The sequence below is a fragment of the Psammomys obesus genome, unplaced genomic scaffold (assembly GCF_907164565.1).
Source record: "Psammomys obesus unplaced genomic scaffold, mPsaObe1.curated_primary_1811, whole genome shotgun sequence".
Taxonomy (NCBI): Eukaryota; Metazoa; Chordata; class Mammalia; order Rodentia; family Muridae; genus Psammomys; species Psammomys obesus.
In genome coordinates this window covers 24,909,403-24,925,078 of record NW_026585644.1, presented here as the reverse complement: position 1 = coordinate 24,925,078, position 15,676 = coordinate 24,909,403, and the positions used below count along the sequence as shown (strand labels likewise).

Sequence of the window (15,676 nt, the reverse complement as noted above, 5' to 3'; positions counted from 1 at the left end):
AATTGCCTGCAGCCACACTCGGTGGCTCACAAACAACTGTATTTCTCCTCCAGAGGAAACCAATGCCAATGGCCTCCAAGGGCACCTGCACACAAGTGCACATAAACACACACACATATTCCTATGTATACACAAACACAGAGAGATTTTTTTTTTTAATTCCAAAGTATTCTAGCACTCCAACTTTCTAAGACCTTTAACCCTGTCTAAATTCCCCCTACATCTCTCCAGGTAGGAAACAGACAGGACTGTTATTAACTCCCCTTTCTTGGCCCAAGATCTAATCTGAAGCTTAGAGAGCTTGGCTGGCTTGTCCTGAGGGCAGTATTCAATGAGTGTTAAGTTGGCGTAGGATTTGATCTCAAAACTACATCCTTTGAGCACCATCTCCACCTAAGGATCCCAGTGTGTCAAAATAGACAACCTTCACCATCGTTTACCCACTTAGCCCTGTTCAGTCCCTGGAGTGATTGTTCCATGGAAAGATCTTTGGGCTCTGGTGTATAATGACAAATGTCCTGTCCAAACAAATGTGTCAGCCCAGTCCCACTTCCATTTTCCAATGGACTTTTGTAATTTCATACTGCTTCTGTAAACAGCATCTTGCTATAGATTATCACCATTTTACATCCCCCAAACTTAATACTAGGTAATTATTTATGTCTATTAGTTTATTCAGAAGACAGAAGGGGTTATGAGAGTAAGGAAGTTGGTGGGAAGAGGGGCTGTGGCTTTAATTTATGGTTTGGGCAAATCCTTTCTGCTGTTTCTCACTTCAGTGTTTACCCAGCAGTCATCGGGGCACAGAGATAGTCATACATCCTTATGATGAAATGCTGGGGCTGCCTTCAAGACCAAAGACAACTCATAAATTGTATCTTCTCCTCAGATTATTTTAGGTTAACTTGCTTCTCTGTCAGATTGTCCTTACAGGCCTAAGTAGGCTGTGGGGAAAAGGTGTGCTTGTTCCTGTTGCCTTTGAAGACAGGATGAGGCCTTGGCTGACTTATAGAGATAAAGCCTTTGATTTGACAACCTCTTTCTAGTTTAAGGCCTGCTGTTGTTCCCTGTGGTAGCTTTACTGAAAATCTTTCTGACAAACAAAGGCAACTGCTTTCTTCCCCATTAGCACAGAGGAATGCTAAGCATTCTGCTTGCTTTGAAAAAAAAAAAAATACTATCAGAGTCCTCCACAGGGATACCTTCCACCTAGCCCCTTGTGGAACCCAAAATGCTGGCAGTTAACATGGTCCATCACTAGCAATTACAGCCAAAGGAGGAGAGATCAGTGTATTCCTTGCCTGTGGACAAAATTAGTATCCTTAATCTTAACTGATAGAAGGGTGTTTTATCTATTAAAAACTGTAGGCATGTGGAATTTAGTGAGTTCTTGACAACAAAAGTGGGTGTATAAAGTCACAGTGCATATGATATGTTTTCACACTTTCCACAGCAGCGAGTCCAGAATGAGCCTTAAATCATCACCTGGATAATGGCTAGGATACGGGTGTTCCGGATCTCCTACGGGTATTGGTTTCTGAAATTGCCTGTGTAAATCACAAGGACTTTAACAGCCCCATCGTCAGACAGGTTGAGCACTCACTTCATGTACTCATTCTTCTCAGTTCACTAAAATAACTGAAGATGATTAGAAGTTTAGAGTGTGAGTCTTAGAAGAGACATCACCAAAGAATTCATTGGCTACGATGGGAAATAAGGATACATTGCCATCATAAGTGGGAGTGGGAATGTGTGTGTTTATATGTGTGTATGGCGTATGTGTTTATATGAATGTTTATAAGCATGTGTGTTTTGTGAATGTTTGTATGTATGTGTGAATATGTGTGTATGTGTATATGTGTCTGTTATGCATGTATAAATCAATATGATGAATTGTGTGTGTGGTGTATCATTTCATTAAAAAAGTCAAGCTTCATGTTAAAAATAGAAAAGCAAAGAGCATAGTTCAGAGTTGCCATTCACTTAGCAAATGCTCTCAAGGTTGCTGGATGATCAAACACAGCAACCTTTCCCACCACTAACTCTTCTGGGTCCCTTTCAAGATGTCATTTTGTGACATCTGAAAACTCATTAAACTTTTACAATCTGGCCAACAGTTGAGGCTGAATATGGAGAGGGCTGGAAGAGTATCCAAGTCCTCTCACAGAGTTGTCCCAGAAAGCAAGGTTGGGGGCAGTTACAGGACTGAGAGGGTTGACCTTGGCAGCTTTTCATTCTCCCACACAGAACAAATGAGCAATAGGAGATTTAAGCACAAGCGTTGACGAAACAGAGAGTCTTTTTGGTCACAGGTAAATATGGGGGTCTTAATGGCAGACTTGTGACAGTGTGTCTGGGGACAGAATCTGGGGGGAGAAAACTATATTTATTCTAGTGCTTCTTAGCACCCATTTCACGACCTGGCTGATTCCCCACTGTCTCACCAGTTTCCACATGCTTATGGAGTATCTCCATTAGATGTACTAACATAAGAGTCCTGAACATAAGTATGTAAACCCTATGTCCAAAAGCTCAGAAGTCAAAGACCATGCCCAAACAGGAAGGGAGTGGGGCGGTTTAACTCAGTTGATAGAGTGCTTGACTAGCATTTCTGAAAACCTGGGTTCCACATCCAGTATTACCAGGTATGTGGCACACACCTGTAATCTTAACACTCTAGGAGGCAGAAGTAGGGTGATCAGAAATTCAAAACAATCATTAGCTATAACTCGAGTTCAAGACTAGCCTGAAACACATGAGACCCTATCTCAAAATAAAAAAAAATCCTAAAACATATGAAAACATATAAATCATTCTCTCATCTATCTATTCAGCACATTTTCCATGAGCATATACTATATACTAACCAGGCACTGGAAATATGCAATCAAATGAAACAAATATGGCCAGAATCCTATTTCTAATGGGTAAAATTCTCATTAGTTAGCTCTGACTCTTTTGAATCATAAAACTCCATAAGGGTCTGACACGATGTTAAGTGTTGGTTGGGGTTGCACAGCCCTTCTCCCGATTGCATAATGAGATGGACTCTAGGAAAGGCACATGCGGCACGTGGCCATGGCTCGTACACATCCCAGGATAATTATTAGTGTGCCTCAACTGCATTGTAGGTGACAACAACCTGTCAGGATGACAAAAGTTTGGACACTCCTAAGGCTAGAGTTCTCTCAGCTGTCACTCTCACCGGGGAAGCTGGCCCCACCAGGGATTTGAGTCTCTGGAGAATATTCCACATTCTGGCCCAGAAAACCTGGTGGCCTGTTGGTTGGCATGAGGGGCCTAACTGTTGGCTGGGAGAGGAAATGACTTCAGTTCTGTGACAGGGAAGGTGGGAAAAAAAATTAGGCATTTCGTGAAACTAACAAATTATGGCAGAAAATGAGCCAACGTACCCCTAAGCCTTGATGAAAAAGGGAGTGACAGACTGGGTTTCTGCACTCCGCCCCTTAAACAGGACTTCACAAACATTCCTAATGGGACCCCAGGACAGCTGCCAAAGGGAACAGTTTCCCCAAAGGAGGCTGGGGACTGAAGGTACTGCTTTACATATCCTCTAGCTGCCAGGAGGCCAGCTCTTCTGGTAGAAAACCCTCACCCAGCACCCCAAGTCCACTTCCTATGGCCTAGAAAGGATACCCCGCCCCCAAGCCACTCATGCAAACTCTTTGTGGTCACACACACACACACACAAATGTTTGTGTCAGTTTTTATAAGAAAGTGTCACTTCACCTGCTGTGGAGGCAGGAGCTGGCTGTCTCCAGCTGTGATACTACTCTAAGGCTATTCCATAAGGTGTTTATTTTGAAAGCACTTAAGAAAGTCCCCTATTTTCTGTCCATTTGTGTCCAGTGCCCAACAGCAGGATGCTTTTTGGATTTTATCTGTTCTCTGTTACCCCATTTAGTTTTAATTCTATTTCGAATGACACTGTTCTTTGGTGACATCTCAGGGAACATGTGACAGGGGAGACCCAACATATCTTCTCCTCGCCTTCTGAGGCAACCCTCTTTCACGAACAGTTGTGTAGCTCTCTTGACTTGTCTCAACCCTCAGAATTTTGGACACAGACTCTATTTTGCTTGTCCTTCCTCTAAATACCTCATCTGGAAAGTGTCTGCCTTATACACAGGGTGTTCCTGGATTTGAATAAGTAAGCTTCTTGGTTTGTTTGTTTGTTTGTTTGTTTTGTTTTTCTGTAGTTTGTCGTTGTATTTTAACTTCATGTGTATGGCTGATTTGACTGCATGTGTATCTGTGTGCCATGTCTGTGCGGTGCCAAAGGAAACCAAAGAGGGCATCAGATCCCATGGAACTAGAGTTATAGAGGGTAATTAGCCACTGCGTAGGTGCTGGGACTCAAACCCAGGTCCTCTGGAAGAGCAACCAGTGCTCTTAACCACGTAGCCACCTCTCCAGCTCCCAAGTGCCTCATTTTTATTTGCTTTGTAGGCTTTTGCTTTTTTGTTTTTGTTTGATTGTGTGTTTGTTTGTTTTCTCTTGTGTTTTCCTCCCTGCTGCTGGTAATACTTACCCGTTATTTGTGGAAAATCAAGGATTCAGAGATAGAGAACTAATCAGTTGTGTGTTTCCCCTTGGTTTCCTGAGTCTGCCTCTGATCTCTTTTCCGCCATCTCCCTCGCCTCCTGGCCCAGCTCTTCTGCATCATCCAGCCACCACTCCCTTGGCCGCCCTGCCCCCTCCTTGTGGACGTACCTCCCTCCATCTCCCACCTCTGCTCCCATTCTCTACACCTGACTTCTCCAACTCCTCCCCAACCACATGTTATCATTTTCTACCCAACATGAGCCTAGTAACCCCTCCCCCCATTCCCTAGGTGACATTGTGTCATTTCTAGAAAAGGTTTTTCCCAGTGTCTGGAAACCCCATGAGGGTTTCTAATTTTCTGTCTTATTTTTAGGTGCCACCTTTCTTTCTAATGTGTCAGCTTCACATGGGCACACAGTGTGTTATGGTCATATTCACCCCATTATCTTTTCTTATCCCTCGCCCCTGCCATTAACCCCCTTGTTCTGCCCAAGTAGTCCTCTCCTAGTTTATGGATTTTCTGCCCTTTTTAAAAAAAATTCCATGGAAACCACTAATTTGTCTTTGGAAGGACCTGGTGAATAAACTAGTCTGAAACTCAGCTGGCTGTGGGCATCATGTCTCAGGAGTTTGACTGTAGCTTATCTGAGCTTATCTGGATATCAGCTCTCCCCTGGTGTTCAGTCTGCTTACTCAGACAGTGCTCGCTTTACCGTCACCTGCCTTGTAAATCCATATTTGACACCCCAGAGTCCCTCTAGTGACTGGTACACATCACACTTTTGGAGTTTTCTGCCCTTTGTATTGTGGGAAGATTAAATGAAATCAGGATTGGTTACGGGGAGTGTCAGACATCATACTGATATCTCTTTCACTCTGTTAGTGAAATCTGCTCACAGTACCCTGTCAGTCAGGATTTAAATACCCGGAAATCAAGTTACAAGACATGATGTCTGTCCCTCTCTCCCTGAGCAGAGGCCTCGTTTTACAGAAACTAGACTGAGTCATAGCAATTATGAGGGCAGTGTCAGCCCAGGTTTCCCACCTGCTGGCCTCCTCCCACAGCCTCCTTGAAATGCTTTAGGGGTAAGAGTCGAATGAGCTCCAGAGATGCCAGAGAGTGAGAACCAGCTGGAGAGCTCCAACAGCACTTCGTGGGTACCAGAACGCCGCCTTCCTTTATGTGAACCTAAACACAGCGCACACCTCTGTGGGGAACAGAGTCAAGACCAAAGATAAACAGAACAGGCATTTTGACAACAAACTCCCTCGGGTACCTTTGTTGAGAAACTCTTGCGCACATGTCCTGTTGACTTTGTCTTCTTCCAAACCAGCCCCTCCCACTTGCGTGGATTTTTTTTTTTTCTAAGAATGTTTTCATATGCTGATGACTGCCCAGGGGACTACTCATTTCTTGAGTCTTACATGGAATGTGTTAATGTGTATTGGGATGTCTAGGTGCTTTCTATATGTTGGTGTTCTGAAGTGCTGTGCTGCCGCTGTGCCCGCAAGGTTCAATCACCCAAACCTTTTGTTATTTTTACTACATTCACTGATTTTGGAGAGGGTGTGCCATGACATAAATGTGGAGGCCAGAGGAGAACTTCCAGGAGTTGGTTCTCTTCATCCACTCTAAGGGTCCTGGGGATCAAACTCAGGTCATTAGGCTTGACAGCAAGTACCTTTACCTGCTGAGTCATCACACCAGCCCCAAATTATGGGATCTTTAAAGATGATTTGTGTATAAAAATGTAGATGTAGATACCTATAAGATATATGTATAAATAAAATATGTAAATATCTAAAATAAAATAAATATGTGCAAAAGGGTTTTCTTTTCCCACCTATACTCAAGTGCGCAGGTTTTCGACAGTGGAAACGCCCCACAGTTTTTACCGTTAAAAAGCATACCCTATACAGTGTTCTGGCTTTAAGGGATCAAGAGAGCTGTGGAGCTGCCTGGTGGGGAGGATTCACAACTTTGTCAGTAACACTGCACTGTACACTTAAAAATGGCTAAGGCGGCACACTTTATGATATTCATTTTACCCACAATGAAAGTGATTGTTTTTAAAAAAGAATAAACACAATGAAAAGGTCATTAAAAAGAATTTGGCTTCCAAAAACAATGTTTATTCGTCCTGTTACCCAATGTACACATAAGGTGCACAGAAAAGCATTTTATATAAATACGTGAACAAATGAACACTTAGGGTGATTTGATCATTCTAGGTTTAATGTGTGTAAAAAGATGGTTGGGTACTTTGTTCTAAGTCATGGGCAGAAGTTGCCTTTCTTTTCCTTACCTAACAGCTTGTAAAGTTATGTAACTTCCAAAGCTGCAGGAAGTGAAGGGGCTGTTTAGCTGGCAGAAGTGATGGTTTGTTTATGGCCTTTGAGAGTTGTTTGTAAACACCAGCCTCTGTTCCTCTTGGTTTCTCTGTCACTTAGATGCCCAGCCTACAGAAGGAGAGCGAGAGATATGGAACCAGATCAGTGCTGTCCTCCAAGATTCTGAGAGCATCCTGTCAGACCTGCAGGCTTACAAAGGCGCAGGACCAGAGATCCGAGATGTGAGTTAATGATAATACTGAATTGACTAAACCACGTGAGGAGAAGGGAAAACCTTACACACACACACACACACACATACACACACACTCACATCACACACACACCACACACACTCTCATCACACATGTACTACACCACAGCACACACACATGACACACACATACATATATACCACATCACACACACCACATAGTACATCTCACACACACCACCACCACTGCTGCCCTCTCTCTCTCTCTCTCTCTCTCTCTCTCTCTCTCTCTCACACACACACACATATTCAAATTACCTCACCTCTGCCACCATCCTCATGAGAACACACTATTGTCAGGATGCTGCCGGAAAAAAGCTATTACGATATGGCTTTTCTACTTCAAGGTCACCTTACATATAGGCATTATTGCAGACTGGCAAGAATGGAATGTGTATTGCCGAAAAGGCACAATAGCTACAGCCTCTACTCTTCATAATGAACAGTCTTTAGGTGAATCAAGTGCTCATGGAGAGGGCTCTTCCTCTCTTCCTCTAATGTATTTTTTACCCAAGAATACAGCATCAAGCTAGATGAGGCAAGATCTACTGGCGACCCATTAGCTTTATGCTCAGGTGTTGAAATTGCCTTCAGAAATGAGTTCCTTGGGGAATTGTCCAGATAATCACTGTCAACTGAGGTGGTTCTAATTCTGAAATCACACCAGGGACTGCAGTTTTAAAAACTACATCATTTAGGGTACTTTGGTGTGGGCTTATTATTTCTCTTAAACAGAACACTCCCTCCCCGCTCCCCCTTTTTCTCCTGTAGGCAATTCAAAATCCCAATGACATTCAACTTCAGGAGAAGGCTTGGAATGCAGTCTGTCCTCTGGTCGTGAGGCTGAAGAGATTTTATGAATTTTCCATCCGGCTTGGTGAGTATTTACCTGCCGTTTTCGTGTCCTGCATGGGATTTTTCCTGTGCCATTTGAACACATAGAAGGAACAGCTCTACATGTTGGAGACTGTCCCACAGTTATCCACTGCCATGATATCTTATGAGGCCATTCACAAGCCACTTCCATCATTCCTGTGTTCTTTACTCTACTGCCTGCTTCTCTCTCTGGAAGTTACTGATTGGCACATTGTGAGTCTCTACTGACTTACAGTCTCTTGACATTTTGTCATTGTGTTCATCTGCGACCAGCTCTTTCAGGTTGCTGATCTCTTTTCTTAAATATTTATTTATTATTGTTATGTATGTGCATGCATGCACATGCCTGTGTGAGTTTAGGTGCACAGTTTGCATAAAAGAACTTTCAGAGGCCAGAAGAGGGTGTCAGAGCATTGAAACTGGAGATATGGTGGTTGTGAGCTGCCATGAGGGTGCCGGGAGCCAAGCCCTGGTCCTCCATAAAAGTATCAAGTGCTCTTAACTGCTGAACCATCATTTCAACCATGGTCTCCATTTTTTTAAAATTTATTCTTCTTGCATACATTATATACCAACTGCAGTCTCCCCTGCCCTACCCCAGATCCACTCCTCCCTTGTTTTCTTTCAAGAAAGAGCAGTCCTGACAGGCATATCAACCAAACACAGCATGAGAAGTTACAATAAGACTAGGTGCAAAGCTTCATATCAAAGTTGGATGAGGCAACCCAGTAGGAAGTAAAGGGTCCCAATAGCAGGCAAGAGAGTCAGAGATGCCACAACTCCCACTCTTAGGAGTCTCACAAGAATATCAAGTTTCACACCCCTAACATATATGCAGAGGACATAGTGTAGACTTCATGCAGGCTCCATGACTATGGCTTCAGTCTCTGTGAGCACCTATGAGCACTGCTTAGTTGATTTTTCTGGGTTGTGTCCTCATGGTCTTCTTGATTCTTCTGGCTCCCACAATCCTTCCTCCCCTCTTCCATAGGGTTGTCTCAGCACTGCCTAATGTTTGGCTGTGGGTCTCTGCATCTGCTCCCATCAGTTGGTGGATCAAGTCTCTGATGATGATTTTGCTAGGCACTGGTCTACTGGTATCAGTTCTTAATAAAAACCAAGTGTAGGATAGAGTTTATCCAAAGCCACAATTTCTTCTCCTCCCTACCCCCCCCAAAAACTAACTTGATTAACTGAATATAAAATGTAAGAAAATAAACCTAGCATTTTTACCTTAGCTTTACTTTTTATAGTAGCTTTTACTTTTACACTAGCATGACTCTGCAGAAGCTTGGATAGAGGCAAATGAGGTTGACAAAGTGGGTCCATGACACCCACAGTGTGGTCTAATCAATACCAATACTTGGGGCTACATTTGTTGATAGAGTACATATAGAATGGAAAGAGTAGTCAGCAACTTCTGCTTTAATTTGCCACTAAGACCAAGTGCCAAATTTTAAGAGAAAAACCAAGGTTAAAACCAGGACTGATGTTAAGACCAGCTAAGCAGGCCAGTGTAAACAGATTTCAGAAGCAAAAAAGGTTGCCTCACGCTCTCAGGTAGAAGAGAAATCAAATTCTTTGTTTCCTCAGTGTGTATCTACATGTAGTAATCTGAAATTCCAAGGAGCTGAGTTCTGCCTCAACAGAAAGAAAAAGATGCATCCATTAAAAGCAAGCTATGGTAAACCTGCTGCCTCTAAAGATAGTGTGTTCCCCTTGGTGGGGATCCCTAATAAGTCTAGAGGCATTCCTGATAAAGATGCTAAAGACAAATGAGGACTACATAAAGACAGTGGTGTCAAATTTTCCTGTAATGTGCTAGACAGTAAACACTTGCATCTTGTGACCTGTCCTATCTTTTCGGTAACTCAGTTTCACCATCAGAGTACCAACACCAATGTAGCCCTAGTCAATACAAGAGGGATTAAGCATATCACCTTTTAAATAAAACTTTATTTATAAAAACAAGCAGTGGGACAGATTTGGCCTATGGGTCATAGTTTATCAAACTATAGATTAGTCAAAGGACTCTGCTGTTCATATATATATAAGCAAAATGTGGAGAATGATTAGAAATAGGCAAATGGGAGGCATGAGATTATTGTAAGAACAATAACTAGGATAACTACAGTGGTAGATTTGTAGAGAAATATCCAGGGGACGGGAATGAAAACAAAGAAATACACTAGAAGAAAACTATAATTCTCATCATGTTAAACAAGAGACTTACCCCATGTGTTTGTGGCTCTTACATATGTGTGTGGATGCCAGAGACTGACATTGGTGTCTTCCTCTGTTGCTCGCTAGCTCGCTGAACTGCCTGGCCCCAGCGGCTCAGACTCTTCTGCCTCTATCCTTGTGCCCATCTCCAAAGGAGTTACATGCCTGTACCTCAGCACCCGGGGAACTTTTGTGGGTGCCACAGGTATAATTTAGGTCCTCAGGTTTGCACAGCAGACATTTTACTGACGGTGCCTTCTCCTCTGCCGACTCATCTCACCTTGCATCATTAGTGGCTCTCACACATTCAAACTCCATACACATAGTCCAGGCTTTCTTTCTTTTTCTTTTCTTTTTGTTTTTAGATCATTTTTTCCACTTTATTTTTGTTTACTAGTGTTCATAAGCTGCATTTTATAAAACCATACAACATACAGAAAAAGAGTAAAATGGACTCATAGAAACCTACTTTCTGCCAGGTCACCACTAGAGGTATCTATTCACCCTTTATTGTTACTTTCACTGTCTGTTTAGCTGTTTACATAGAGGAAATTGGTCCTGCCTTTCTAAAAGGCTCAGGGATTGACATTCCTGAGTGACCTGAGCTTAGGAATCATAAGAGTGGGAACTTGAATGTCAACTTGAGCTCAGCACTGTGCTTTTAAAGGATGTCTCTGGTCCGCCTGAAATATGTCTCTGTCTCTTTCTCCCCTCGGTTCTAGAAAAAGCACTTCAGAGTTTGTTGGAATCTCTGACCTGTCCGCCCTATACACCAACCCAACATCTGGAACGGGAGCAAGCCCTGGCAAAGGAATTTGCAGAAATCTTACATTTTACCCTTCGATTCGATGAGCTGAAGGTCAGGCCACACACGTGCTGTGAAAGTTGAACTGGGTACCGCTGCTTTATGGTTCTCCTGCCAAGGCTGTGGAGTGGGGCTGGGAGAATAGAATGTAACACCTTCCCCAAGGAGGCTTATAATGTGGCTGTCAGAGCAATCTAAGAGGATGCCTTCCACGTGGAAATTTGGAATCTGTCAAGTGAGTGGAGAGAAAGCCCTTGTTAGGTGTCATTTTCTCACTGGGAAAACATACTTTCCCTGAAATACAGCCCGCAGTGAGAAGAGGACATATTTCAGAGCGCTGGAGTTCTAGACTCTTATTTTTTAACGGTTGCTCCAGCTTTTGGATGACAAAGAGAATCCTGTCATGTTTACAAGCTCTCATCTCATGTCGTCTCATGTCTCGTGAGCTTCTGGTGTCCCTCCCTGTTTCTGGGAGCTCACCTTCTTTCATCTCTCTTGGATTTCAGATGAGGAACCCAGCTATTCAGAATGACTTTAGTTACTACAGAAGAACAATAAGTCGCAACCGAATCAACAACATGCATGTGAGTCCCTGAGTGTCCCTGGCTGGGGCCATGATCTTTCTGTGGCTGCTTTGACTTCTGCATCTGGCAGGGCGCAGAGTGGAGGCAGAGTCCTTGCCTGTAACTTGTGTGCAGAGACGGCGACTTGGTGACTTTCTTTTTATAAATGTATCTTCTCTTGTTTTCATCAGCTAGACATTGAGAATGAAGTTAATAATGAGATGGCCAACCGAATGTCCCTCTTCTATGCAGAAGCCACGCCGATGCTGAAGACTCTTAGCAATGCCACCATGCACTTTGTCTCAGAAGTAAGTGCAGCGTGTGTGCCTTTTCTTCGCCTTGCAAACGTGCTGCCCGTAAGGCTAATGTGTGTTTCTGTCTCTCCATTTAGAATAAAACCCTGCCAATAGAGAACACCACAGACTGCCTCAGTACGATGACAAGCGTCTGTAAAGTCATGCTGGAGACACCGTAAGTGAAACCAGAAGTGTGAGCACGGCTGAGTGTTCACCCAGCTGGGACCTGTTTGGATGTGATGACGGGGGCGTGTCCCCTTTCAGATGTCATAGTAAAGTTTCCATGTACAGTGTTTGCTTCGGTTTCATAAGAAAGTCAGGGTGGTCCATGTCAATGTTCTAACCATCTCACCACTGAAATAGCTGAGGCCCTGATGGGTTGATTGACGTCACACAGTTTTTACAGCCTGTCTCGTGCTATAAGACTTGCAAAGAAATGGAGAGATGGGCTAGATGTGTGAGCATTACTGTCGACATACTGTAGAGATTTAGAACCTAGGGTAGTAAATGATAAGACTGTTGCAAAAGTAATCCCACACACACACCTCTTCGTTCTTTGTTTCTTTATTCCTAAACTGGTTGCCAGATAATGAATGTCAGAGATGGCTGAGGTCATTAAGGATGACACACACAGTGATGGGGGAAGGTTGGAGCCGCACGTAGTCCTCCCTCCTCACTGTGACTGTGAATGAACCACCTGGCTTCTCTGGACCTTCTTTCTATTCTGCCTCCACTAAAGTCCCCATAATACCATCTGTTCTCTAGAGTGTTCAGGAACCCAAAAGTGTCACAAGCACCTTAGAAAAGCTGACTGTCTTCAAATATAAAATGATTTTTTAAATCCTTTTCTATGTTTACACGTGTATGTGTGTGTGTGTGTGGTGTTCATGTGTATTCGTATTCACATGTGTGTGAAGGCCCACATGTGTTTGTGTTTGCAGATGCATATGCACTTGTGTGTTCAGGTACATGTAGTAAATGGGTGTGTGTGTGTGTGTGTCTGTGTGTGTGTGTTTGTGTGTGTAAGCCAGATGCTTCAAGGTGTCTTCCTTGATTGCTTTTTGACATTTATATCGAGGCAGTGACTTTCTCTTGAGCCCAGATTTGGCTGGTGGGACTAGGCTGGCTAGTCAGCTGGCTGCAGGCATACTCTATCTCTGCCTCCCACGAGCTGGGATTGGAGCTGGGCCACTGTCTTAGTCAGGGTTACTATTGCTGGGATGAAACACCAATAGCAAGTTGGGGGGTGGGGGGAAGAGTTTATTTGGCTTACACTTACTTCTGTATTGTAGTCCATTGGTGGAAAAAGTCAGAAACTCTAGCAAGGTTGTGAGATGGAGACAAGACCTAATGCAGAAGCCATAGAGGGGTGCTGCTTACTGGTTTGCTCCCCATGGCTTGCTCTGTCTGAATTCTTAAGGAACCCAGGACCACATTCCCAGAGATGGTCCCACCCACAATAGGCTGAGTCCTCCCCCATCAATCACTAATTAAGAAAATCCCTACAGGCTTGCCTACAGTGCAATCTTATGGGCACATCTTTTCTCAGTTGAGACTTTCTCTTCTGCAGTGATTCTAGCTTCTTTCAAGTTGACAAACTAGCCAGCACAGCCACCATGCCTGCCTCGCATATAGATGGACGCTAGGGATCCAAACTCAGTCCCTCTCTTTGTGTGAGGCAAGTGCTTACCCAGTGAACCATCTCTCCTGCCCTGTAAAAGGATATTAATTTTAAATATTTCCTTCATATCAAAGTTAAGATTTATTTCAAGACAGAAATAGTAATTGTCAGCATTGTGGGGCCAATTCATAATGAAACTGATGCTAGAAACGTCTCTAGCATTGGCCTAAATTATTGCAATCATCAGGGCCCCTATCAAGGTAAGTGGGCAAAATTTAAACTCCACAAATAACTCCCAGGTACATAATTTCTTTGAGATATCTGCCAGTCCAAGTTCTTCCACAGCCTGTTTCTTAACAAAGGAGGTGACTCCAGCTGGATACGAGAGAGCCGCAGTGTAGAAATGAGGCTGATTCTTTTTCTCTGTAATGAAGCCATTATTCTCTATAATCTTGGACAGCCAGAGGGGCTGGCTATAAAATATTCAAGATTGATGGGCAAGAGTTGATGTACATGGTGAGCTAGCTGCTGAAGGGAAGCAGCGAAGGGAATTTACTGCCCTCTAATTTACCTTATTTTTGCACTGAATTGCTGGTTGGATAGATTCAAGGGAAATTATCATCTTGGGTCTTTTCAAGAGCATATTAACCTGGTTGTTGCAAGTCCTGGATGAATCCTCTGGGGTGGGGGTGGGGGAGTTGGGGGTGGGAGGTGGAGGACTAGCCAGTTGCAGATCTCAGAATGCACATGTTTCAACAAGGTAGTGATGCCATGGCTGTGTCTTCTCTTTTAGGGAGTACAGGAGCAGGTTTACAAGTGAGGAGACACTGATGTTCTGCATGAGGGTGATGGTAGGCGTCATCATCCTCTATGACCATGTTCACCCTGTGGGAGCTTTCTGCAAGACTTCCAAGATCGATGTAAGAAAACTCCTGCAATGTGCTTTCCACATGAAAGCCCAAGAATGCCAGCAGGGGACCTTGCTTCTCATCCTCTGGCCTCCATCCCTCACTGAGAAAGACCTCTCCAAGATTCCATTCCTTGGAGATGCTTAGCAAATACCTACCTAGCAAGTAGTCTGCTCTTTCTCACATGGTTAGGAAGAGTCATCCAGCTTCCTACTGGGCACCGGTGATCCACCCTACCTTCAGGCCACCCTTCATCCATTACAGGTTACCTGTCAGGACACCTTCCTACCTTCTGTGTGTTATAGATTTGGGAGCTCCTGGGTTACAAGGCATGATGGTCAAAGGCCAAATGACCTACCAGCATCCTCTCTGATTATGCCTTGCCTGCTGCTCCACCAGTCATCCTCTGTTCTTAATGCAGCATCTTGGAGTCTCTCCATGACCTCCTCTTCCAATGGTGGATTTCTTCCAGGCAGTCTTTAGATGTAGCTCATCCTGGAACTCATTTCCTGTGCCCCACATAAGTAAAACCACCCTTCTATTCTGGTCCTCAGATCATGTACCAATTTGCTTTTTGTAACATTCCCACAGACTCCAGCTTTTTAAAAGGATAGGGATCATGGTCAGTGCACCTAAATGTCCTGGGATAGTGTGCCTGATATGCAATAGATACCCCCACAGAGCTTCTGTTCAGTGAATAAGGATGAGTGAGGGAAGGAGAAAAAGCTTGAATACATATGCAGAGACCTTTGGAAGCACATCATCTCTGCAGTTGCTTTCCTGTTGGTTGTAGAATAAAACATTACTGCCATAAGCCAGCATTTAGAATAAAATACTTCTACGTTAAGCCAGCATTTACCTATAACCTATTTTTTCATTGCTGTTATTAAATACCCTGAAAAAGCAACCTACAGGAGAGTTTATTTTGACTCATAGTTTAGGGCAGAGTTCATCACGGTGGGATGGTAGAAGGAGCTGGGGACAGCCTAGTATAACACATCCATATTTAGGAAGCAGAGAGAAATGAAAACAGCTCTTTGTATTTTGATGGGTGGATGTGCCTGGCAAATCAGAATCCTGCTATGTGCACTATTTCAAAATGTATTTCATTTACATAAGAGTATATTATGAAGACCTGGCAATAACTAAGTTGACTGTACTCATTGTGGGGATTTAAGGGTTTTATGCTACAGGTTGAGTATGAGTAACTATG

General features: G+C 43.5%; 1 protein-coding gene across 1 annotated transcript in view; it reads left to right on the top strand.

Annotated features, from left to right (window-relative positions):
* The window catches only part of Cyria (CYFIP related Rac1 interactor A), a 105,683-nt gene that overhangs the window by 80,287 nt on the left and 9,720 nt on the right, over positions 1-15,676 (top strand). The window contains exons 4-10 of the mRNA XM_055625679.1: positions 7,018-7,139; positions 7,943-8,048; positions 10,993-11,129; positions 11,582-11,659; positions 11,830-11,946; positions 12,030-12,109; positions 14,349-14,475. Coding sequence (XP_055481654.1) covers positions 7,018-7,139; positions 7,943-8,048; positions 10,993-11,129; positions 11,582-11,659; positions 11,830-11,946; positions 12,030-12,109; positions 14,349-14,475 — 767 coding nt within the window. The remainder of the gene's footprint in view (positions 1-7,017; positions 7,140-7,942; positions 8,049-10,992; positions 11,130-11,581; positions 11,660-11,829; positions 11,947-12,029; positions 12,110-14,348; positions 14,476-15,676) is intronic.